This window comes from Saccostrea echinata, unplaced genomic scaffold, assembly GCF_033153115.1.
Source record: "Saccostrea echinata isolate AGI-Se365-2 ecotype Australia unplaced genomic scaffold, CSIRO_AGI_Sech_v1 ptg000022l, whole genome shotgun sequence".
In the NCBI taxonomy this organism is placed as follows: domain Eukaryota; kingdom Metazoa; phylum Mollusca; class Bivalvia; order Ostreida; family Ostreidae; genus Saccostrea; species Saccostrea echinata.
In genome coordinates, this window is record NW_026889771.1 from 535,698 (window position 1) to 563,667 (window position 27,970).

The window sequence follows — 27,970 nt, forward strand, 5'->3', positions numbered from 1 at the left end:
AGTTTTACATTTGTCATTTATTTCCCAGTTAGTATCCTACTTTTTCATACCCAGAAAACTTACACCGTATAAACTACACTACAGGGTACATATAACATTTGATTCTTTTCTTAAGAGAATATAAATGAAAGAATTAATCAAATAAAATCAAGTTTATGAATGTCACAACTTTTTGTCTGATCTTTTTTTGTTAAGCACCTGCATATTTCTCCACAATACAAACAAATATAAGTCTGATTGGTTTTCTCTGAGATTATAATAAAAACACAGGGAAGAACATCATCACAAGCCACAGGTTTTGTGTCCATTTTATTTTATATTTGTTTGTGGAAATAGAATGGACACAAAACCAGTGGTTAGCAATTATGATGGTAAAATAGACCTTAGTTATTTGGCACTCATTAGAAGTCTATAAAAAGAAAGATACACTGTATAACATAATTTTTAAATATACAATGCATGTCACTTTTATACCTAAATGATCAAGTAAAAAGGCTTGGAGAGTGACTGACCAAAATATGCATACTTACATGTAAACATGTTAGTATTTGCCAATTGGTTCATAAAAATGCATTTCTGTACCAAAATAAAAATATGTATACATCAAAAATATATGTATGCATCAAATATACAGTGTGGAATTCTTCAAAGTTACATTTGTATTACATGTAAACAAGTTGGATAAATGTTTGATCACTATGCTTACTTCTAATGCCTCATGAAAAATGTGTAAAGTATTTTGGAATCTATCCTATTGAACTGTTATTATCCTATACATAAGTTTCAGAATATACAAATAAAAAGGTATTTTAAAGGTGACAATTCTGAAGGCTATAAAGGAAGATACAATGCACTCCCAGCACAAATTATATTAAATCTAAATATATAGTCATTGTACGTCAACACAGTAAAAGGTCCGTTAGGTGCAGATGTACATTGTACACATTTCTATTTTTAGTACTGAGCAATGTTACATGTACTTACAGATAATATATCACAGTATAATTCACAACAGAGATGGGGGGAAATGAGTACATTAGAATAACAAAAAAGGAAAGCATACTATAGCACCTAGAACATACACTTAAATTTGTAAAGAAGACATGAGGCATGTTAAATATTTAAAAATATAAATATAACATGCTCTATACATTTATGCTTTCATAAAAATAAAACATAAAAGAATTGTTAGTTAAAACTCTTTTCAAATAAATGGACGGACACTGTCTAATACAAATCACAACTAAAACTTAATATAAAACTTAAATCACCGAATGTAAAGTTTTTTCTCCTTGAAACCTTCTGGATTTCTTAAACAAGTTAATGGTTCTTAAGGTAAAATAAAATCTAGCATTACATAAACAACTCAGAAATTATAAAAAATAAAATGTGATACTTTGTACATGTGGTTGGTGTATCTCAAGTTTTTAATCACTAGAAAACTATGGTACAGAAATTCTTATTAAATCAAAATAACTTTTTTTCTTGACAATATTTCAGAATTATATATCACAGATAGTTTGCAATGCCTATAATAATTCAGCATTCTGTGGAAGGGTCATGACCATCCTGAAACACATAATTTTAGAATCAATTAAAATTAATCCTTTAACACATACATTCTACATGTACAGCATTTATGACTTACAGAAGAGAAAAATGCACCCATCTTTTTTCTCAAAGTTAAAAAAATATTAAAATGAGATCCAGATAATTCAATTTAATAAGAATAGATTTACCTGCGGCTTTCTAAATGTCAACGAAATATTTTACCCGTGGCTTCTGTGACTAAATTTTAATTAGATATTTTACATGTGGCTTCTGTGTCTATATGTAAACTAAATATTTTCCGTGTAGCTTTTCTGACTTAATTTTAACTAAGTATTTTATGTGTGGCCTTGTGACTAACATTAAATATTTTACCTGTGGCCTTCTGGGACTAAATGTTGGTTGGGACAGTTGAGTGAAGTCTCGAGGAGAGAAATCTGCCATGGAAACATCAACAGTGGGAGGTGTTTGTAGCACCTGAGACTGGGTAGGAGGGGCTGAAATTACAGACAAGAAAAATCATTGAAACACAACTGTATGATATTTCACTTCTACAATATTTATAATATGCCAACTACCTGTACACCACTTAAAGCAGATCTTAAAAGGTTTCTGGGGATATGCTCCCCAAAATTCTGGAAATTTAGATGCTTTGAAATCAAATTTTGCAATTTGTTGGCAATTCAGTGTAATATTTCACATGAATCAAATGCCTGACAAGTTGAATTCATGATTTTTTTTCCCCTTCTCCCAATAAAAATTAAAAAAATTCTAATCCAAATATTCCTTCTTTTAACTCCAGAATTTCAGTGACAAGAGAGTCCCCAGAATGGTGTTTTTCAAGAATTGTCACAGTTGTCTTACTTGTTGGTTCTAACAAAGCTTTGTCATCCTCGTGGATAATCTGCTGTCTGTCTGTCTTCTTCTTCTTGGATTTCTTTGGATGGCTACAATATATAATATTTAAATTTGATGAAGGATAAAGAGTGCAAGGACACTAGATACTGTACAGGTATTTAACTATAATCATATTCTGGCACTGTTCAAGCCAGGCTCATTGTATAATTGCAATGTATACCACTGAAACACATGTATGTTTCTTATATTATGAATCTAAAAATAAAATTTAAATTTCTGGCAATTCATAAAGCCTTACTCTGCCGATATTGAACAAGAGGCCCAAGGGCCTTGAATCGCTCTTCTGATAAACTGTACAACCTATCACTACTATTTGAAGCCTCTAAGTATCCTGTATATTTAGATAAACCCTTGAAATTCCAATTCACACTCTGAGAACCCAAGATGATTCTAAGCCAATTAGTACCTGAGAGTTGGTCATGGTGACCTACTTATCACTTGTCATTCTCTGAGGACCCATCAACTAAGTTTGATGATTCTAAGCCAATAAATACCTAAAATATTTTTTAAAATTATAACCATAAAATTTTATAAGTAGGTCAAAGTAACCTACTTTTCAGTTGTTGTACTCCAAGGACCCAAGATGCATTAACTGACAAAGTTTGATGATTCTAAGCCAATTAGCACCTGAAATATTTAATTAAAGCCATAAATTTTCAAAAGTAGGTCACAGTGACCTACTTTTCAGTTGTTGTACTCCGAGGACCAACGATACATCGACTGACAAAGTTTGATGATTCTAAGCCAATTAGTACCTGAAATATTTAATTAAAGCCATAAATTTTCAAAAGTAGGTCACAATGACCTTCTTTTCAGTCAACCTACTCCGAGGACCCAAGATGCATCAACTGACAAATTTTGACAATTCTGAGCCAAATAGTACCCGAAAATATATAATACAGCCATAAAATTTCAATAGTAGGTCACCATGACCTACTTTTCAGTTGTCGTACTCCAAGAACCCAAGATGCATCAACTGACAAAGTTTGATGAATCTAAGCCAATTAGTACCCAAAATATTTAATTAAAGCCATAAATTTTCAAAAGTAGGTCACGGTGACCTACTTTTCAGTCGACCTACTCCGAAGACCCAAGATGCATCAACTGACAAAGTTTGATGATTCTAAGCCAATTAGTACCTGAAATATTTAATTATAGTCAAATAAATAGAAAAGTAGGTCATGGTGACCTACTTTTCAGTTGACCTTTTCTGAGGACCCAAGATGCATCAACTTACAAAGTTTTATGATCATAGGACTTAAAATGTCCAAATTATGCCTCTAAAACGCTTTGAAATTGAATGCCTGCAAAGTTCAAAAAGTAGGTCACTGTGACTTACTTTTTAATAAATATGTTTTATGGCCCCAAGATGCATCATCTTACAAGATTTAACGATTCTAAACCTCTCGGTATTCGAATTAATGACCTTAATTGTTTTTGAAAAAAGATTAGCCATAAAGTTCAAAAAGTAGGTCAAGGTGACCTACTTTTTAGTTGATGTACTTTGAGGACCCAAGATAAATCAATTGACAAAGTTTGATGATCAAAGGCCTTAAATTGTTCAAAATATGCCTCTAAATCATTTTGAAAAAGAATGGCTGCAAAATTTAACTAGAAATATGTCCATAGGACATGAATGCCCCGCCGAGGGTATATATTTAGTAATGCAACATTTTAACACAAATTGAGAAAAGTGAGGTCAAGGTCAAAGGAAAAGTCAAGGTGAAAAAATATTGATGCCGTTGAATAGCTTACATCAGTATGTATCAGCATATGAAGTTTGACACTAATTCAAGAAAAGTGAGGTCAAGGTCAAAGGAAAGGACAAGGACAAAAATTGTTGATGCAGTTGAAAAGGTTACATCAGTATGTGTCAGCATATGAAGTTTGACACTAATTTAAGAAAAGTGAGGTCAAGGTCAAATGAAAGGTCAAGGTCAAAAAATGTTGATGCAGTTGAATAGCTCTCATCAGTATGTATCAGCATATGAAGTTTGATAACACTATCTTGAATGGTATCTTTAAAACTGAGCTAAACACTAATTTAAGAAAAGTGAGGTCAAGGTCAAAGGAAAAGTCAAGGTAAAAAATATTGATGCAGTTGAATAGCTCTCATCAGTATGTATCAGCATATGAAGTTTATTAAAAATATCTTGAATTGTTTCATTAAAACTGAGCTAAACACTAATTTAAGAAAAGTGAGGTCAAGGTCAAAAGAAAGGTCAAGGTCATAAAATGTTGATGCAGTTGAATAGCTTCCATCAGTATGTATCAGCATATGAAGTTTGATTACACTATCTTGAATGGTATCTTTAAAACTGAGCTAAACACTAATTTAAGAAAAGTGAGGTCAGGTCAAAGAAAAGTTCAAGGTCAAAAAATGTTGATGCAGTTGCATAGCTCTCATCAATATCTATCAGCATATGAAGTTTGATAAAAATATCTTGGATAGTTTCTTTGAAACTGAGCTTTGAAGAGAGCTAAATGCAAAGTGTGACGGAAGGACAGACAGAAGGACAGAAGGACGGAAGGACAGAAGACGGACATGACAAACACTATATGCCCCGGCCATATTCATGGCGGGGCATAAAAAGTAGGTCACCCTGACCTACTTTTGAATCAACATGATATGAGGTCCTTAGATGCACCAACTGACAAGATTGATGATCCTAGTCCTTATAGCAAGCAAAATATCAACATTTTAATAAAATGTAATTTTTCGTCAACTTTGAAGTGAGCTTAAGACCATGCCCTTTGCCCCGGGGTAAATCCCTGTGCAAATTTTAATCTACACCATATCCTCATCCTTTTCTGTAAGTTTGGTGATAATCTGCACAGTGGTTCTTGAGAAGAAGATTTTTTAGCAACCAGTAATTTTGTTTCTATTTTCCTAATTATCTCCCCTTGTTTAAGGGTTCACAACCCTAGTTTTAGTACAAAAGGGAGTCCTTGGGCCAAGGATACTCTGTGACAAATTTGACAGTAATTGGCCAAGGGGTTCTTGAGTTATAGCCCATATTCTAAAAAGTTTATGCACACCGCACAAATGGCCATAGCATTAGCTCTTTGAGCCTTTGGCTCAGAAGAGCTAAAAATGCTTTACATTCAAGAACATTTAAGGTGTGCATGTGAGTAAAATTTTATTCTTTGTGAATTTTAAAATACAATATGCTACAAATATATATACATGTTAAACTAATTTTTACCCTCTTGCCGATCTTTGTCTAGTTTCTAATTCCAGCTCAACCTCTGCAATAAAAAATTTTCAGCAATTACCATAAATTTAATTGATGCCATATTTCTTTGATTTAAAATATGTCATTCCCTTCTCCTTCATTTCTAAAAGCTTGAGGTTTTGAAGTAATTACAACAAATCTGAACACAAAACTGTTTCTGTAGATAAATTGTGCATTATAAATGTGGAAAAAGGAGTGATTCTTGTTTGAAAACATCCTAACTGAAAAACCCTCCCCCCTCTATTGATGACGAAGAACTTTTTCTTCCAAAAAACTAACCACTGGCTTCAGGTGGGTTTCCAAGCAACTGATTTAAGAGGCCTGTAATGGTGTTGACGCTTGTCTGTATATTCTCCATCATATCATCCTGTCTAACTCGTAATTCAGTTATACTGTCTCGCAGAATTCCGATCTCATTCTCAAATCTCTCCACATCAACCATCCGAGATTTGTTGTTCAGGTCTTCCTCCTCTTCATCCTTAACCCAAAATTAATAGTTTTAGGAAAAAAAGTTTCCCCAGAAAAATAACATCGAAAATTTATATAATGGCATTGGTAGGTCTAAAGCAATATTAAGAAGTGCAGTTACTATGTTACACATTTCATTATATTTATTATTTTCGAAGTTCTGAATGAAATTCAGCATGAAATTACTCGAAAATCTATTTTAAAAAAAAGCCACTCAAGTGAATACAGATATAAATTAATAAGCCTTTTGATTTCGCTGCCTTACAATAATTTAGGAAAGCATATTCCTTAAAGCATCAATGAATACAGGCAGAGAACTGCTCTTCATAATGTAATGACTTCTCATCAGTTTTATTAATAGAATACATTATGAAGTGAAATTTTTGAAGTGAACATATTCATTAGTAAGTTCTAAAAACTTCTATGAAAGAAAAAAAAGACTAATCTACCAATTCAAAATAACAAAAAATTCTATTGGTTAATTTGAAAATTCTGTGGATATAAATTGAGTGCTCTGCCAAAGTTTGCTAAATTAAGAAAAAGTGCATTTTTTATATCTGTCTTATGATTTTAGCACATGTATTTAATAAAAAAAACAACAACATATGAATAAAAAAATCACTCAAAAATTATCATTTGTATATTATTTGTTGTGCAATACAGTATTCCACAATGCATAGAAAGTTATCTTCTCTTTTCCTCCAAAGTAATTGTGTTATGTCTTTTATGGTACAAAGTCTCTTGTCATTTCATGGGGTCATATATCAATCTAAACTGACTGTAATCATTTAATATTACTAAGGATGTGACAAGCAGATCTGTTCTGTGGCATCAGTGTCTCTAAATACTTATAGTCAAACCAATATCCCAGTACTAATTACATCAATTTCAACTATAAACAACTTGTCATTTAAAATGAACTGGTTGGCTAAACATACCACCCTGTCACTTCTGAAACTCAGGTTTGTGATCATTTCCACAGAAAAAATTGCAGTTTATTTGTGAAGCACATATACTGGTACTTGAGATGTAGAGAAATGATAACAAAATTATATTTGGAACAAATATCAGTTAACAGAAATAGCATTAAATGCATTAATAATCACAGATTTAATTTAAATTTAACTTCATAATAATAGTGCACTGAGCAAAAAATACATCCAATTCAACAGAAAGTCATTAATTTTTTAAAATATGAAATATATATTCCCTTAATTTCTTTATCTTTTAATATTGATGCTAAAGATTGTAAAGCACAGATTAAAGCGAAATAACTGTGGGTATAATTCTTGAAACACAATTTTTGATATTTGTAACTAACAGGATCTAAGAGCTTTCCATAATCAGCACAAATCTTAAGCAAATAAGCGTACATATGTACACGTTTTACTTCGGCAAATGTAAATATAGAAGAATTATATCTCAGACTTTGATACACAGGATCTTTATTCATTGTTTCCTGTGGCCAAAATTATAATTCTTGTATGTATATTTAAAAAATGCAAATATCCTTGAATTCTAATGATATAAAATTCCATTATGAAAATAAAAGACTGCTTTGTTCAAGATTTTACCTAAAAAAAATGTATATATATATATGGTATAAACATGTATTATGTAGATGTATCATCAATTATAGAACCATCTTCACTAGCCAAGAGTTTCTGATCCACTTCTCTCCTCACAAACCCTTAATTGGCCTATGGTGCTGTCAAAAGTTAGGACTGTTTATCTCATACAACAATCTTACAACATACCCACAAACTGCATCATCAACAGAAATAAAAAGCGAATTTAAAAATTAAAGTTAGAGAATAATTAACAAGACATTATCAAGCGAAGTTTATATTTTATTTAGGGTGCAATTCTACATCTGCAATATAGATTTCTGATCAAATTATTTGCACATCAACTTAAAATTTGATGGCACCAAAGATATTTATAGAATGGCATGTTATCTTAAGGACCTTTGTTTACCGTACTTGTGTTTTTCATTCCCGAGACTAAAGAGTCAAGATATACCCTGAACGCAGATATCGTAATTTACAAAAACAATTGCTGATTGGGCGAGCAATATCAATCAACTCCAATCACAACTCATGAAAAAAATCCCAACTTTTTTTAACATCGTAGGCCAAGGGTTTGTGAGGAGAGTAGTGGATCAGAAACTCTTGGCTAGCGAACATGTTATAGAACCAGTGTGTGACACCCACAGACTGTGATTTGTTAGGGAGATTTCCTATACTGGAACTAAAAAAGGTCAAAATTACCCCGCCTCCTGGTGATTGTCCATCTCTAAATAACTGAAGAGTCAAAAGAGTAAACAAAGTGCTTCTACAGAAAATCATGTGCTTCTCATTCACAACACTAATAAAGAACATAAAATGTTTTTTGTTTTTTTAAAAGAAAACCCTTAATACAACAAATTTACCAAAATTCATTCATGTTTATTAAAGCTACTCATATTACCTCTTTCCGCTTTCCAAACTTTGAATCAAATGCTTCTCTTAAGTCATCTAGGTCATCCTAAAATTGAAAAAAAAAGTAACATACACTTCCTATTCCGTGTTATAAAATATTTTAAATTATCTGTGAATACATGTTATGAAAAAATATCTTATGTGATGAAAATATTTTCTTGACCTTGATCACTGACCTTGATCTGCATGGTGACCTTCTTCATGTCCTCCTCTCCCTCTTCAGTCATGTCATCGTCGTAGTAATCATTCCAAGGATTGCAGGTATTTTTCATGAAATCATAAAAAGTATTGCGTCGGGATTGAGACATATTTTCCCAAATGCTAAGGGTCATGAGTGCCTTCTGCATCACTGCATTAGCCTGGGCATTATCATAGACTCTGAAAGGAAAACCAAAGCCAAAATGAAGTGATATACCTATTGATTGTATAATACAGCAATACAATTTCCCAAGAAACAACAAAAATTTAAACATAAACTTCATTTATCCTATCCTAGCATTTAAATTTCATTACTTTACTCTTGAGCATTGAATCCTGAAGAGTTATACTTCTGAGTGTCTTAATATCCTATCTTATATAAATTAGTCTCAGTGAATACTTAAAGCTACCTGTAACATTGGTGTTCTGAAGCTTTTATTTCCAATATGCATTTTGTCTTAATGACAAACATGATTTTTAGAATACAAATCTAATGACAAGAGGCCCAAGGGCCTAGAATCCTCTTCTGATAAATTGCACTACAGTTTCTCTGTGACCTACTTTTGAATTGGCAAATCTAGGAGGACCAAGATGCATCAGCTAGCAAGGGTTGATGATTCTAGGCCTCTTAGTATCAAACATTAAGATTTGACATTGAATAATTCAAAAAGTTGGTCACTGAGACCTAGTTTAGGGTCAACATATCCTGAGGTCCTTAGATGCATCAACTGACCTGGTTTGATGATCCTAGCATTTCAGTATCAAAGATATTTAAATATTTTACAATGAATAATAATAATATACAAAAGGTAGGACAATGTGATTTTAAATGATAAGCTGTAAAATACAGAAGATAGGTCACTGTGACTAAGTTTTGATTTACACATATCAGCTGATAAGGTTTGATGATTCTAGACTTCACAAAGTCCAAGATATATGCTTCTTAATCAATTTGAAAATGAATAGCTACAAAAGTCAAAGAGTAGGCCAAAAGTCAAAAGTAGGTTGCCATGACCTACTTTTGGGTAAACATCTTAAATTTTAAAACTTAAATTTTTGTCACTCCATGTTTATTTTAAAATCACACATTTCAGTTAGAAATATGTAAACCCACACTGATACAAGTTTATTAAGGTCTTCTTAAATTTTCTGTGAAAAGGGGGAACATTACCTACAATGTGCCAAAATTCTTCATAAACTTAGACAGTGGTGAACAATTACACATAAAAATGGGGAACAGATTTCATGCTTACCTACCGATGTATATCTCTTTAACAATTAAGATTGAAGAAGCATTAATATAGCTAGGCAAAAGATATCTATACTAAAAAAACAAAGGACAGATTTTTTTTTAAGTATTTAGTCAATGCTAGAAAACTTGCATGAGTGGGGTGTACTGTACTTATAGTTAAGTTTTTTAAAATTGATCAATGAAAAAAAATAATCTTTCATAAAAATGATAGAGGTGATATATGCTTCTCTAATAGTGTAATGAAATATTGTTGATGTGATAAAACTCATGCTAGAAGCATCAAAACATAAAATTCCCAGTTACACTCAATTATTATAACACTGTATGTAACTACTTACGCACTCTGTGATCGAGTCTTAATTGCAATAAACCAGTTATATATATACATACCTTTGAAATGTATCAGACAGAAGAGCAATGAAGAGGTTCAGACAGAGAACTGCAGACAGAGCCAGCCAAAAGCCAACTAGAATCTTAGCCATTATTGGGTCCACTTTCTCCATGTTCTGAAGAAAAATGTCAGTTCATTAAAAAATAAAATCATTTGAGTTTACAGATTACATACATCAACAAGAGGCCCAAGGGCCTTAACGGTCACCTGAGTATAATACAACAATTTAGAAGTTAAATACACTGATAGTTGAAGCTTTGTTGCCCTAAAGCAAGAGAAGTAAGAAGATCAGGATCAACAAAATAATTAGTCTAGTATTCAGTATCAACTCATAAATTAAGTTCTAATCTGTCCCCCACTTAACACTATGCAGACTATTAACAAACTATTAGTGCTTCTGTACTATTTTTAAACCCATATTAAGACCTCTAGCATTGACCTCTCTTATGGTCTTTGAAGAACTTTTAATAAGATAAGTTGTTTTTGTCTCATTTTTATTTATCTATTACTTACAGGTCTACCTGTTTATTAAAACTAAGAAAGTACTTTTTTAATTATACGATAAACATTCTTGCATAATTATCTTATTCTATTAACTTTTCAAATACATTATTTACAGTGATTAATTATCAAAGGTGAATGGAAAAGGGGAATAACTTCTCTCAGTAGAATACAAATTAATAGAGCCCTGCCCAGGACCAGAATGCTTAGACCAATGGTGCAGATGTTTAAAAATCTGGTAGAAATACGCTTACTCATATCATTTAAACTTTTACTCAGTTTGCTTCCAATATGCCCAGAAGCAGAGAAGAATTTCACAGGTACAATGCATTTTCACTACAGATTCAACAAAGCCTTACCCTAACACCAGAACCCAAGACCAAGGGTCAAGAAATTTACAAATTTGGAAAAGTTACCCTCATCATCATAACTATGGACTTCAAAGAATTAACACTTTTCCACTATATTATCAAAAGCCCCCCCCCCCCCCCCTCGTTATGCCAGAAACTGACCCTAGGACCACAAGATTTAAAAATTCTGTTCGAAGCTCCCATTTTCATCATAGCTAAGCAATTTATTTATCAGCTCAACACTAAGGAGCAGACAGGATTAATTAATGATTAATAGAATTAATGCTTTTTCACTATATAATCAATAGAGCCCCCCCTCCCCCTCCTCAAGAACCCCAAAAACTGAGGCCATATATTTAAAAATTTTGGAAGAGGCATCCTTGTCTATCATAATCATGCACTTAGTTTGTTTATATAATCTCCAGAAGAAGAGAAGAAGATTTTCAAAGAATCAATGCATTTTCACTATATAATCAATAGAGCCCCGCCCTAACACCAGAACCCCTGACCCTGGGGCCATGAAATTCACAATTTTTGAAAAGGCATCCTTATGCATCATAACCATGCACTTAGTTTGTTTAAATAATCTCCAGTAGCAGAGAAGAAGATTCTTAAAGAATCAATGCATTTTCACTATATAATCAATAGAGCCCCGCCCTAACACCAGAACCCCTGACCCTGGGGCCAAGAAATTCACAATTTTTAAAAAGGCATCCTTATGCATCATAACCATGTTTTTAGTTTGTTTAAATAATACCCAGGAGCAGAGAAGAAGATTTTCAAAGAATTAAAGCATTTTCACTATATAATCAATAGAGCCCCGCCCTAACACCAGAACCCCTGTCCCAGGGGCCATGGCTTTCACAATTCTGGAAGAGGCCCACCTCCTCATCTTAACTATGTACTTAGTTTATCACCTTAATGCCCAGGAGCAGTGGAGAAGATTTTCAAAGAATTAATGCATTTTCACCATATAGTCGATAGAGCCCCGCCCTAACACCAGAACCCCTGACCCTGGGGCCATGAAATTCACAATTTTGGAAGAGGTACTCTTGCTCATCATAACTATGTACTTAGTTACTTTATTTAATACCTAGGAGCAAAGAAGAAGATTTTCAAAGAATTAATGCTCTTTCACTATATAATCTATAGAGCCCCGCCCTAACACCAGAACCCCTGACCCTGGGGCCATGAATTTCACAATTTTGGAAGAGGCACTCTTGCTCATCATAACTATGTACTTAGTTCCTTTATTTAATACCCAGGAGCAGAGAAGAAGATTTTCAAAGAATTAATGCATTTTCACTATATAATCTATAGAGCCCCGCCCTAACACCAGAACCCCTGACCCTGGGGCCATAAATTTCACAATTTTGGAAGAGGCACTCTTGCTCATCATAACTATGTACTTAGTTCCTTTATTTAATACCCAGGAGCAGAGAAGAAGATTTTCAAAGAATTAATGCATTTTCACTATATAATCTATATAGCCCCACCCTAACACCAGAACCCCTGACCCTGGGGCCATGAATTTCACAATTTTGAAAGAGGCACTCTTGCTCATCATAACTATGTACTTAGTTCCTTTATTTAATACCCAGGAGCAGAGAAGAAGATTTTCAAAGAAATAATGCACTTTCACTATATGATCTATATAGCCCCACCCTGGGGCCAGAACCCCTGACCCTGGGGCCATGAATTTCACAATTTTGGTAGAGGGCTCCATGCTTATTACAATGATGCCAACAGTTTGACTGCTTGATGTCCAGGAGTAAAGAAGAAGATTTTTAAAGATTGCATTAATTTTGGTGGTTTTAGCCCCACCCCTCAGGCCCCAGGGGGGCAGGGATCATGAAATTCACAATTTATGTTCCCCTTCACCCATAGATGCTATATACCAAATTTGGTTGAAATTGGTTGAGCGGTTTTAGAGAAGAAGTTAAAAATGTTCAAAAGTTAACGCACGACGACGGACGAAAACAGATAGCAATAGGTCACCTGAGTGACTCAGGTGACCTAAAAATATCAATAGATAGACAGAGACAGATGCATTTATAAATTACAAATAGTGTCAAAACAGTTTAAGTATGACCATTGAAAAACTATCGAACAAGTTAAGTGTATCATTCATATAGAGGCACTCACAGGGAAGTCATACTCATCCACTAGAGTCAGTCTGAACAGACTGTAGAACACATCCCCAAAATTTCCATACCCTTCCACATTTACTATGTTGTTATAATCATAGTAGTCTCTCTTGCTGCCTCCAAATATCATCCAAAATGCACACACTGTTAACAGAAATGAAACAGAACAATAGAATCTCTCCTCTCTATCATCTCAAAGGTCATGGTCACTATATTAGATATGGGGAGAGACTATTTTTGTCAAAAAAAACAAAAAAAAAACAAAACAGTTATTTGAATCTGGATTCCTTTTCAAAATAATACTGATATGAAAAATTTGGAATATAAATGTAGACAGAATTTTTACAAGTATTTTTAAAATTCAGCCAGTTCCAACTTACTGTGTGTATTAGCATGATTGCAAGAAATCAGAAATGGCCCCAATAATACATGATCACTGGTAAGGAACATACTTAATCATAAATTAATGAACTGCTTCAGGAGTTTTCTTACCAAATGGCAGATAGAACTCTAGATAGAGGAAGGCAAATCTGAGGAGATCCTTCACCATGTGAGACAGCATCACAATAAAAGGTCCTGGAATCATATAAAAAAAAAATACAACAAAAGAAAGATTGTGTCACTCTACTAAATCAATGGGAAACATCATATAAGTTTGTCCATTAATCCTCATCAATGAAAAGGATCCTAAATAAATAAATACTCAGCATTGTATAGTAATTTATAAGTTCTGAAATTCACTATGGTTTAGTTATAATACCTGTCCAGGAAATGTGCTAAATGCATAAATGCATGTACCTGTAACCCCGTAGGATAGAATAGATAACAACATCACAGTTCCATTTTTTTTCAGAATAAACTTCCAGTTTTTATTAATGAGCACTTACAGATGATTTTTCCTTCTGATTTTATTACACTGAACAACAAGATGAACTTAGCTTATTAATTATCAACAAATATCACCACCTAGGTTTCTCATACTGTGGTTGTTCCCTTAGTTCAACCGCAATGGCTGAGATTAACATTAATCAAAGCATCCATTACCTAAGAGAGAAAATGCCCTGGCAACCTTCATCAAACGAAGCCACAACAATATAATTGTCACGGACATGATTCTGATATGTGATCGAGCCAAATCATCTGTGTGGACAAAAATATCCACAATGTGCGTAGCAATGCTGGCAATAAGAAAAACGTAGCAGATCCAGTCAAAGATATTCCTGAAATAAAATTTATAATATTACCTTGGAGAAAAAAAATAACTTAACAAACATCAGACAGTCATTTCCCCATTGTCTTAAATTGTAAAATGTATAAAAAATTTTGTCATTTCAACTGAAAGGCAATTTTTTTTGAAATTGGAAATTGATTAAAAAGCTTAAAATTCCTTACATAAATGAATCAACATGTAATTGAATACACATTCTCCTTACCATATTTTATAAAATACAGTATTTATATTATAAAAAAAAAAACGGAAGTCTGAATTATTTCGATGTTCCTGTAGACTGACTTTTACGTACCAGAAATCTGACCAGTATCTAGGTCTTGCTTCATCTAGATTAGCCAGTTCTTTCTTGAGGTAATCACTCTCCTCGGTCCACCTGGGGTGACAATATTTAAGGTCCTCCTCTATCTGCTTTCTTCTATAATTAACCCAGTTCTAAAACACCAAATGAGACACAATAGAATATGCAGGCTTCATGATCAATCTAACAATACAGAACTGTAAAAATATTGTACATTTAAACTTCACAAAGGACTGAAAAATACGATGCTACAACTAAGCCACTTAGCATACTTGATTCTAATAGAAATTGGCTGAGTTGAACTAAGCCAGGTAAACCCGGTAACGTGCTTACAATCAAGCGACCTGGATTACGTACAGTAATGGAAACATTGTATTTCTATGGTAAAATGTTACCTAACATATATAGAAAAGGACTACACTTACACAATCAATTTAAGTTCATTTCACCAGAGTATCTTGTTAAAAAACCTTCATGTCATGGAATAAAACTACTTTTAATACTAATATCTCCAAGAATGCCATGTTAAAGCTGCCTGAGCCTATCAAATTTTTTCAGCTCAATCAAATCACCCGACTTGATACTTGCACAATACCGGCTCACAATCAAGTGTGTCACCAGTTATCCCTGGTGCTACCTGGGTGCACTGGATCCTCAGAATCAAGTATGCTGACTCAATTTGTTTATTACTTTGTTAAATTTACATGTGCTTCTATTGCTATATAATGGAATTATTTGTGGCACTTCTCACATTATGGAACTGGAGAGACCGTTTATATTCCAACACTTCCTCTATAATCTGCCAGATTGTAAACCCAATGGCTGCCACCTAAAATAAAAGACACTGACATCAAAAACTCAACAACAAAAATTGAATTGTACTGAAAATAAATGTAATGATAAATGAGTCTTTACAAACATCACTTACAAGGAGTACTATCCTCCACCACTGGTCTGGAAGGTCATACTTGTAGCGGACATCATACTCTATCAACAGGCCATACACAGTCCATATCATGATGTAGGCAAAGTTAAGAAGTAGATTAAACCATGCCCGGATCCTGAAAATAAATAACAAAGTACAGCATGAATATAAACTTACATTAAGCAATGTTGTATTAATAGGTATAGAGTTAGTTAAACATTAAAATCATTTATTTGAAGCTAAGGGCACATTAATATAGCTTCAGAATCGACTTCGTTGAGTGTGAATTTCAAGACATGAATTATGAAGGACTGCATGCCCTGAGATTTGGTGAAGGCATCAGTCCAAATGCTGTTAACTTACTTTTTTCCACGGGGTTATAAATTCTGTGGAATCATGATTTCTGTTTAATCCGCGGGTATAAAATTACGTGCATTTCTTGGACTGTCTTTGTATACGTCTTCAATGTACTTTATGTACACTGTGACAAATTTCCGATTGTGAAAAATTTGTGAGTAAAGTAAATTACCAAAAGTACGTCTACAGTATTCAGCCCAGATGAATCTCAGCCGAGATAATGGCAAGCAGGTGATATATGCAGGAGTGGCCAACATGCACTTTTTTAGACTTGATACGCATGTGTAAACTTGATTATAATAGATTTGATTCTCACCTTCCAAACTTGACCCACATTTGATTTATAAGTGCAAGCATGACTCTGTGTGAGAGAAGATCATACTGCCTAAAGTGAGTGGCACATTGCAGCTGAAATGAAAAAGTCAAAAAGACTTGAACATTCTGTTTCAAATCATTTAAAAGCTGTGCAAATCTCTTACAAATGTTACACATTCTTTACTGGCTTTAAAAGCTCTGTCAATTTTTTCTTCTTTTTTTTTGGAATATATCTCAAAATGAAAATTACTATCTTACTCATATTGAATGAAATTAACTTACAGGAGTTAAACTTTGTGCTTTTGGATCTTTAGCTAAAAACAAATAAATGGAAATCAATTAGTTCCTAAACAGTACATGTATTTTGCTTTAACACTAACAGTTACCGTAATTATAATAACTCTATAGTCTGAGAACCTTTACATGAAGTACATGTACAATAATGTACCGGGTTTTTGTTTCAATAAATATGAACAAAACAAAATAAGTCCATACATTTACTTTCATTTTAAATTCATCAAGCAAAGTAATTCAAATTGTGTACTTGAGTTTATTTTCCTGAGACACAGTAGACCCACCTCTGTCAGTGATGAGGTCATTAAGGTAGAAGTATTGTCTTCTGTTAGGGCGATCTGTAGAGTGGAACTGCTTTAAAGCATCCAAAGCCTGAAAACAAACAAACAATAATGAAAATACTCAAATTGAATGCATATTTACTGTTTGCAGTTTATACTTTTGGATTCACATGCTATATTGTAAAAAAAAAAAAAGAACATGGTATGATAAACATGTGTAAAAGAAAAAAGTGAAGTAAAGGTCATAGGCTGGGGCAATGTCAGAAAATTATGACAGATTGTATGTCTTTTACCAATACATACCCCAGTATATGTGTATGAAATTTTAAGAGATCTTCAAATAATTGTACCTATCTTCAAATAATTGTACCTATCTTCAAATAATTATCTTCAAATAATTGTACCTATCTTCAAATAATTGTACCTATCTCCAAATGAACAGTTTCTTTGGAACTAAGAAAAATGCAAAATGAGGAATAGTGAGGTCAAGGTCATAGGGAAGGTCAATGTCATAAAATTATGAAACAGTTGAATAGTTCCCACCAATATGTATTGGTGTATGAGTTTTGAATAAAATATCTTGAATAATTTCTTTGAAACTGAGCTAAACGGAGTGTGATAGACCAACAGATGGAAAGACAGAAGGACAGAAAGATGGAAGGACGGAAGACAGACATGACAAACACTATATGTCCCATCCATATAATATATGGTGGAGTATAAAAACTCAATTTGTGTAGAGCACAAGTGCCTCCCCTTCTAATGCAATCTCTACCACAATACCAATGTCCATCATGAAATACATGCTTTAATAAAACAAGCCACAAGCATAAGAACAAGTCCTTGGGAAAATTGATGCATTCATAGCGGAAAAAGAAACAGCAACAACAAAATGATTCATAGTAAAAAAAATACAAAATGTAACGTCTGAATTGAGGTTTGGATTTTACTGGCTTACATTGGACTTCTTTGAACATTTTTTACAGGATGAGAAACGATTGTTCCAAAGTGGGACATCAGAATACTGAAATAGTTTATATAAAATTTAGTTTCACCTGTATTTTCATATTATTCTGAAATCATTTGTTTTGTACATGTATTGATGATCTTGAAACAAAAAGAAGGGTTCATTCTGTGCAAAATTCAAACAAAAATAATTACTGTCAACATTGATTTTCTCATGTTAGAATTTTAAATTCAAGCAGTCTAAAAGCATTCCTGAAACAAATAGTCATCGATATTCAGTACTAGGAGTGCTGTTATTTAGTCAGTCAGGGTTGAAATTCTTCAAAAATAAACAATTTCTGAATTTCTGAATCTGTGTTGCCTATGGCAGTACAGTTGCACCAAATATCCCAAATATTAACCCCTCCTACCCCCCACCCCCTCTCAATAAAAACTTTGAAAGAAGAATAGAATTTTTTCAATTTTTAGCCATTAAAAGACCAAAACTTAAAACAAATAGCAAAGGTGAAATCACCTGTCACATAGAAATCATATCTGATCTGCACTTCTGCTATGCACAATAGTGATAGGGATGCGCGATTTTATCGGTATACCGGTATATTGTGATTTTTTATTGCGTGATACGTATCGTGATACAGAGACTAAAATACCAGTATTTGGTACATAACTATAAATTCCGGAAATTATTCATTTATTTGTTCAAACTATTGAATGACAATTACAGGAAGTGTAAAAAATGTTGACAACAGTTAAACAACGACATTCAAACATGCTTTATATTAAATAAATAAAAAAATTAAAAAGTAAAGTTATGTTTTTATAACATATTTTTAAGAAATATTATGGAAATTCATTTGAAATTGTAGTAAAAACTGTGTGTAAAAATATCACGATTTATCGTGATATTTTGGGAAAAAATCGTGATATATCAGGATACGAAATTTTTGCCGATACCCATCCCTAAACAGTGATACCAAATCTCAATCAAATATCACAAACTTAACTGTTCAGTTGATTTAAAAAAAAAGAAAGAAAACATTTAATTTGGTCTTCATATTATCTGTACAACACTCATCTTGTACTTAAAACATCAATCTTTGTTATTAAAAGATCACTGACCTCCAATCATCATACAAAAAGACACATAGAGTGAATCTCCTGTTTGATGAATAATTATCATTTAGTACATACAGTACAACATGTATCTAGCAAACATGCAAAAAGCGAATGCATGCATAATATATTGGTAATGATGACTTAGAGTAGGAAAAAAAGGTAAAAATTTAAGAAATAGCAGAAGGATTTGATGAAACAGAGATATAATAATTGATTTTGGCTGCCCCTAATGCTTTCTCTATCTGATTTTAACAGTTTAAGCAAGTTTGGATGTAAGTTTACAATTTTACCCCTCCCAACCTTTTCATTCTAACCATGATCACCGTAAATTATGCGAACATTCTACAAATTGACAGGAGCAAACTCAGCATAAACTGCAATCTTTTTACCAGTGAACACTCTACAAACTTGAGAAGGGCTTACTCACTTTACAAACTAGACAGGGGCTGACTCATTCTAAAAACTAGACAGGAGCTAACTCACTGTACAAACTAGACAGGAGCTAACTCACTCTACAAACTTGACAGGAGCTAACCAACTCTACAAACTTAACAGGAGCTAACTCACTCTACAAACTTGACAGGAGCTAACTCACTCTACAAACTTAACAGGAGCTAACTCACTCTACAAACTAGACAGGAGCTAACTCACTTTACAAACTTGACCGAGGCTAACTCACTACAAACTTGACAGGAGCTAACTCACTCTACAAACTTAACAGGAGCTAACTCACTCTACAAACTTAACAGGAGCTAACCAACTCTACAAACTTAACAGGAGCTAACTCACTCTACAAACTTAACAGGAGCTAACCCACTCTACAAACTTAACAGGAGCTAACTCACTCTAGAAACTTACAGGAGCTAACTCACTCTAGAAACTTACAGTGAACACTCTACAAACCTGACGGGAGCTAACTCACTCTACAAACTAGACAGGAGCTAACTCACTCTACAAACTTGACAGTTGCTAACTCACTCTACAAACTTGACAGGAGCTAACTCACTCTACAAACTTGACAGGAGCTAACTCACTCTACAGACTTGACAGGAGCTAACTCAGCATAAACTGCAATCTACAAACTTGAGAGGAGCTTACTCACTTTACAAACTTAACAGGAGCTAACTCACTCTACAAACTAGACAGGAGCTAACTCACACTACAAACTTAACAGGAGCTAACTCACTCTACAAATTTAACAGGAGCTAACTCAGCATAATCTGCTGTCTTGTTACAGGGAGTACTTACCACAGGGGGCATTTTAGTAATCATCCAACTTAATGGCTTCATTCCACTATCATCTGTAATTCTGACATCTGCTTTATATTCCAACAGAAGACTGGCTGTCTCACTCCGATCTACAAGTTTCAAAATGACAGTATTCTTTGATATGTACAATATTTTTGTGTTGAATTTGTGTCTGTCCAATGTGATCTCCTTAGATGTTAAAAACTTGTAAAGAAGGTTTAAATTGAAATTTACGTTTCCCATTATAAAATATACCTATTTTACAGTGATAAATAACTTTAATTTCTACAAAAGTTCTGTACTACACCTTTATTCTCCAAGTTCTTACCCAGTTCTGCTGCCACAAACAGAGGTGTCCTGCCCTTGTAATCTCGAACATCATTATATTTGCACTTCATTTTAAGCAACATTTTCAGGGAACTACATGCATCATTTTTGGCAGCATAGTGGACTGGTGTTTGTTTTTCATTGCTAAGTGATTCTCTATCAGCTGAAAAAAAAAAAATACCATAATTCCACAGCTATCACAAAGTATTAGATACATGGACCCAAAGCAAGTCATGAGTTAGTGGATGAGATTCTCAGCCAGTGGTCAGTGGTTCAAGTTCTATTTTAAATTTTGAGTAAGCATGCAAAAACTGGAAAGATACTTAGATGCATTTTAAAAATTCCAGAAATTTATCAGCAGATGTTTTTTTTTTACAGTATATTGACAAGAGATCTCATAGAAATTTGATAGAAATAAATGCCTTCTAGTTCAGAGAATTATTTTGAATTCCAAGCAAGTGTCCCAAAGAAACACATGAATTGTATCTTCCTTGTTCTTAAAAAAATAATAATTGTCTCCAGCAAATGTAATCTGATATCATGAGGGGATAATTAATTAAAAGTTTAAAATGGCACTGATAGTCAGAATACACACCTCCATTTTTAATGAGTATTTCCACCATTTCTGGATAATCTACTGCTGCAGCAACATGTAATGGTGTTCTGCCATATTTGTCAGCCTGGTTCACATTTGCTCCCAGTTCCAAGAGAAACTTAGCTACATCAATATGCCAGGTGCGACAGACCTGTCGATACAAAATGATATCTTCAAAATTCTAGATATTATCCTCATGAACTTTGAAGAAAAAATGTACCCTTGGAACTATAAACATATTACATTTGTTTGTTTATTGTATTTAGTGTGGCCTTTTGTGAAAAACAGCTTTTGCTAATAAAGTACATCATTAAAGTACACATTTATCTAGCACATTCAGAGACAGAGAGCTACATCAAATCTCCCCTGACTTGTTGAAAAATCAAATACCAATATCATATATACTATGAACATATAATACATTTATAATATTACTTAGCAAGTTATCTCTTACTTTATTTACCAGTGCCCTGACTTCTATACCTCATGCATTAATGTCTGTCCATGTTTGTCTGAACAATTTATGTTAGCCCCATTCTTAATTAATGAATCAACAAAATCCAGGTCCACTTTGGCATTAGGGTCCCTGGACTGCCCCAGTTGATAAAAATAGTCAATCAGTGTTTTATCGTTGGCTGAGCGGAGTTTCTTTTTGGTGTCCTGTTTCATGCCAAAAGGTTTAAAAGCGTCCATCTCTTCCATCTGGTCTATTCCTTTCCCCTTAATGGCTGCATTTTCTTCATCATCTTGTGTATCTGTAACAGTGAGACATTATAAAATTCATGAAAAGTTCTTCTTAATTCAACCTGCATTATGGCTAGGTGTCCTGGGTACTGTAAATTACACAGTCAGCTGTTCTAAAACTGAGATTATCAAATCCTAGTGGGCAGAAATAAATACTTTAACATAATAGCAAATATGGCAAAGTTATTGATTAAAGTAAAGAATTTCAATCAATGTTATGAAATGAAATATGCGGGTAGAACATTTAATAAATGGAGACAATATCCACACAGTATGTTAATATTAAATTAAATGTGATCTGGCACTGTTGTAAAATAAAATCTAGGATGACAAAGTGATAATGATCTTTAACTGTTTGTTGCAGAGAGTACACTTGGGAAATAGCGACAGCAATTATGGATTGAGTTTTGTCTAAAATGTTTCCAGATATCGTGAGAAATTTACATAATGATTCATAATTATAATTATAACTATAATTATAAATAAGAATAATTATAGCATATTCTTTTCATGTATGATGTATCTAAAATCACCCAAGATTCAATACTGTTTGGTTTAAAACAAATTTGTTGTAATATACTTTTAGTAAATTTACTGCAAATATTTTTAGTTACTTTTAGGCTACTAGCTTCTATTCATCCGAAATCTTTTGCCTTAAAAAGCACTCAATTTAATAACTAAAAATAATACATATCAAATTATAATAAAAACCTTTCAAAAGATATCACGTTTCAATACAATACTTAAAGAATTTCATAACACGAAGAAACTTAATTGTGAACATCAACATTATATGTGTGCAAATACTTACATTCTCAAAAATGCCCCTGAATTTAAAATGCAGCTAGTGCCTAGCCATCATATACTAGTAAGCAGTTTTTCACTTATTACAATTTAAGAGTATGTAACCAAATCAAAATACATGTTATGTCAAATAGTGCTTTTGAAAGGGTGTTTTTATCAATACAATAAAAAAGTATTAAAAATCAGAGCTGGCACGCACTTTGAAATTAGCTTCATACAATCAATTTACATGCAACAAAATACCTGCACGATTCAACACGTGATTGCAGTGATTATAGGTAATGATCACATGAAAAATGTATACGATTACATATATATGTTATAGCAATGCAAACTACACCACAACTCTCCGTTTTTACATAAAGAAGGAGACAAACTAGTACGTTGTTACCTATAAACGTTTTTTCTTCATCCCCAGCCACTATACAGAACAAATCAAAGCTGACCAGTTAAAATAACCATCATAAAAGCAAGTTAGTTGGGTGTATGTTAAGAAATTAAGAACCACTAGTAAATAAATTGTTTAACAAAGCACTGAATCCATGAACTGACTAAAAATGACCTTTTATTTTTCCCTCAAAAGAATTAAAATCAGCTATTTCATATTACAATGATTATTGACAATCAAATTGTACATAATTTGAAAGATCATAAGTTATACTTATTTACATAAATGAGTAGTACATGTATAATAGCTATATTTACTCCCTTGAGAATTCATTTCTGGCTTTTGTTACCCCCCCCCCCCCCAAAAAAAAAATTATAATAATAAATAAATCAGTAAATCAATAAAATAAAATAAAATATACAAATAAATTTTTTTAAAAACCCAAAAATTCACATAAAACCTTATAAGTAAGTGTTTATTTCACGGCATTAAAACAACGGCACTTTCCTTTCCCAGTCTAGATTTAGAAAATTTGCCTCACACTATCAATAACTAAAGCCATGCTAACAAAAACTGCTTTACACACAGTAAACCTCACCTACAACGTGCAATGTATGCCGACACGAATACCTTGACTCTATCATAAAATTAAAGAATACATACTGGTGTGCATAAAAACATAAAAATATAAAGTTATCCTAATTAGTTTAGTATAAGAGCTACTTTATTCCTCTCTTTTAATTCAGTGTAGTTTATCATTGTTTTCCTTTTTCTTACACGGTTGTTCTCTATTGTTCTGTGGAAGAAATACCATATACTGTATACAGGGAAATTTTTTGGTCAATAAATATGATCTGCCAAGAAACTTTGGTAAAATTACTGGATATATAGTGGGTTACTTAAAATTTGAAAATTTTTCATTGTTAATCATGTTTGTCATTTTAATAGTGTTATGTACAATAATTATCAGTGCAGGATAAAAACATGCATCCCAATGCTGCTACATTGTACTACAAATACAACATTATAAAGGAACTGAAGCATACTTATACAGGAAGTTATAAACAAAAAACATGCTGCATACATATGTATTTGTGTTTATGACCATGTTTATCTATACATATCTACATGTAATAAGGTCATACTAAAATGTGCTTTAAATTTGTAAAATCAGAAAGAGAACTGAGACTTCAAAATCTTAAAAGTTTATAAAACAGATTTAAATACATAATTAGGTACCATATAAAAAAATAAAAATTAATGTCCGAAAATTAAACAGGACAAAATATCCAAGCTGTGGAACATTTTAGCATGACCTTATACATGTACATAATATATCATGTGTATTGTTTTCTATATCTGTAGTAATTGCATATACTTCTATAGATCTTACCATTCTTCTCTGTGTAGAAATCATTCCAATATTCAATGGATCAAAAACAATTTAAGGAAAAGAGTTAATGAGGGAAATATTAGTACTTTCACCAAGTATACTATATTGTTCATTTACAGTGGAAAAATCATGCAGGTCTCAGAAAATAGAACTTATAGAGGATGAACTCTATATTTAATCTCACTACCTAAAAATTAGTACATTTAAATCTACTGAAACATTTTTGTTACATTGAAAGGACTAACAGAATGTTACAAAAAAATGAGTTGAAGGACAATAATGTAAATCATAATTATATATTTTAGGCTTGTAAATTCTTTTCATTGTAATAAGACCGTTTTATTAACTGTAGTAGATATATAACATGCATTAAATACATACTTTTGGACTTCATGACCCGCTTGATTGATGCATAATGCTTCCACTTTGAGGCCATGCCTTTTGCACCAACAATGGCAGACAATGCATTTTGCTTGTTTGTAGTTTCCATCACTTTGTTCTTTAATGTGTTAATAAGTTTGCTGAAAGTAAAAAATGAAAGAAAATTTCATAGTAATTGCAAAGAGCAGCACAATCTATGTTCAAACTACAGACAAATACAGTAAAGCAGAGAAATTATATTGAAAAATTTAGCATCATGATTCAATCATCATACCCAGTTACAAAAAAAAGTTGTTTTTTTTAATTTTAAATACATTTTTAACAGCTTTTATTTAAATGACATATATATTTCAGTAAGTGCCATACATTTAAAATGGTATTCAGAGCTTGCAACCTTTTTTTTGAAATTAAGTTGCATATGCTGAATTGAAGAAAGTTGCATTGCAGGCTACGTGTATATTATTATTAAGAAAATTCAGAAAATCAATAGAGAGTTGAACTTTGTTATCTCAAAACAGATATCTTGAATATAAAGGATATCTCAAAGTGAGATGGCAGTCCCAACTGCTGTTTGTGTACATAAATTGGCGTATTCAAAATTTAGCTCAATCACTGGGTATGGAGTTGTTGGCAAATCATGAATTAGCACTATGCATGTCCTTGCTGTACCTATATTGTATTTATAAATGATTTCTTGGTGGTATTTATAAATTAGCGCATCATTGTCTGCGCCAAAGTCGCTAAAATATGAAGCCCACTTTTTTAAAGTATACATACAGTATATGTCATTGAATTTTTCTCCATTAAATATTTTGGCCAATACAATCATGATTTAAGCCAGGTAAAAGTACCGGGTGCCAGCAGATTTTGAAAGGCCTATGCCTACACACAAATACACACACATGCATTCACCCTCAACTGTGATTCATTATAGAAATCACATGGGTTTATCAGATGCAAGAATTTATACAATTATGTCGATCACATTATAAAAAAATGTTTACCTATTATTCTGAATATCAGATCGTATGTCTAGTTCAAAAGAGCTGTTCTCTTCTCCTGTAGGAGCAACCTTTCCTTTCCGTTTCTTTTTGTTATCCATTCTACAGCCTTTCTTTATCAAATATGTCTTAAATTCTTCATAGCTTAAAGAAAAATTTATAATATGATAAATTGAAATTAATGCTAAAGCATGTATAATTCATGGTAAAGAGTACATACATGTATCCTATTTATAGAGTCAATATTTGCCAGGTCCAGTACAATCACTACTTGAATTATCTAGGTATATCAGATTTATTTATAATTACTCAAAGTAGCTTTACTGAGCTACTCTAATGCAAGTTTTCAAAGTTTGCTTAATATGTTGATGGTGTGACCGTTAGGGCTAGCGCAGATATTTATTTATATTTAATTTAGATCAGACTTGATTGTCAAACTGCATGTGACATTTGTTGCGTCTAGGCTCTGACGTCACTTGACGTCGTATTTAAGTTGCATTACCAAACCGAAGCCTGAACATTGTCGACTTTAATGACGAATGTTTTATTTACTATTTATCTGCAATATATCCATTAAATCAAGGCGAGTTTATTTTTTGTTAAACTGTTGTTGTTATTCTCGCAAGAACATAGCTTAAACAAGCGATGCATTGTGGGTCCAAAAGTTACTGTGGAAAAAAATTCGGTTGGATCAATGTGTAAGTCCGAATTTTCTCTTCGCCCAGGCGTTGTCGTTAGAGTTCGCATTGCAAGCAGCTGCTTGCTGCACTCCCTATTAATGAAAACAGATAAAAATTTGCAAACATGTGACTTAAACTACTATCTGTACCATGGACTTTTAAAAAAAGCACCACAGAGCAAAGATACATGTAATTAAACAATGCTGCTTTTTGAACACTTTTAAGAAAAAGATGTATTTCCATTGGTTGAGTATTTGTACAACACCTTGTGTACAGTGTGACATAGGAACGTATTATTACTTCACATTGTGCTTTATATAATTATTACCAATCAATTATTAAGTTAACCAGAACTGGTCTTCTTTGTCATTTCATTCAAGAAGTATATAACTGTTTGGTCATAATTAAATCAACTGTTGTTATGGCCCTAGAACTTTTAGAACAGCAATTTCTCTGAAGGAGATAGATCATGAAAAGCGATTTTTTTTTTCATGCATTGTTTTCTGAACAGTTCAAAGTTGAAAACTATATTACTGCTTGCGACAAAACGCGATATTTAAATGCTGAAAAAAAATGCACATTTAAGAACTAAGTATGATTTAATAGCTGAATAAAGCTACGTAGTTATGCAGTGATTGCACTAGACCAGAGACGTATAATGTCTCTGACTAGACCTATAAGCGTCTCGTTAGAGGAAACGCGGGGTGTGTTTTTTTTTAATCTTTCAAATTAAGCCGACGCAAAATGATAAATGTAAGTTTGTAAAATAATTATTTTAGGAAAGGAAAAAGGATACTGATTAGGCATGATCGAATACACAAGTACCTGTTGGAAAAAAATTATTTCAATAAACTATTGAACAAACTGTCACATTGCATATGCCGCCATTGATGTTTACATTGTAGTCGGTGACAACGAATTCCCGCGGTTTTTGTATAGTAGTAGGAGTGGAAATGATGTACAAATTCCGAAAAAAAATTAGATGTGGCTGTGAAAAAGTTTAATCCTAGTTTACGACGGTGTATACGTGCCATGTCATTTTTTTTAATTCTTCAATCACACAAATTACCATCCTCGCAAGCCAGAGGTCCTGAGTCAACACGTTGCCTACAAATACAAACAGTCACAGTTATATAA

General features: G+C 32.8%; 1 protein-coding gene across 1 annotated transcript; it reads right to left on the reverse strand.

Moving 5' to 3' along the window:
- LOC133190162 (transient receptor potential cation channel subfamily V member 3-like) lies at window positions 1-27,711 on the reverse strand. The gene is made up of 24 exons (XM_061325642.1): window positions 27,659-27,711; window positions 26,157-26,297; window positions 25,153-25,292; window positions 21,926-22,197; window positions 21,443-21,593; window positions 20,849-21,010; window positions 20,521-20,630; window positions 17,194-17,281; window positions 16,898-16,929; window positions 16,617-16,708; window positions 15,947-16,079; window positions 15,770-15,847; window positions 15,013-15,152; window positions 14,534-14,709; window positions 13,982-14,065; window positions 13,488-13,633; window positions 10,491-10,606; window positions 8,827-9,028; window positions 8,640-8,696; window positions 5,982-6,180; window positions 5,673-5,715; window positions 2,413-2,495; window positions 1,924-2,045; window positions 1-1,569 (listed from the first exon to the last, which is right to left on the reverse strand). The coding sequence occupies exons 2-24, from the start codon at window positions 26,252-26,254 to the stop codon at window positions 1,540-1,542; spliced, it is 2,754 nt and encodes a 917-aa protein (XP_061181626.1). The 5' UTR covers window positions 26,255-26,297; window positions 27,659-27,711; the 3' UTR covers window positions 1-1,539.
- Between the last annotated feature and the right edge of the window lie 259 nt (window positions 27,712-27,970).

Bases quoted from the DNA above. Each gene is read 5' to 3' on its own strand.
- LOC133190162 (XM_061325642.1), bottom strand. From the start codon at position 26,254: ATGGATAACAAAAAGAAACGGAAAGGAAAGGTTGCTCCTACAGGAGAA. The intron at 25,293-26,156 runs GTAAACATTTTT...TTTTACTTTCAG, and splicing joins TCTGATATTCAGAATAATAG to CAAACTTATTAACACATTAA. The intron at 5,716-5,981 runs GTTAGTTTTTTG...TTTTTATTGCAG, and splicing joins AAACCCACCTGAAGCCAGTG to AGGTTGAGCTGGAATTAGAA.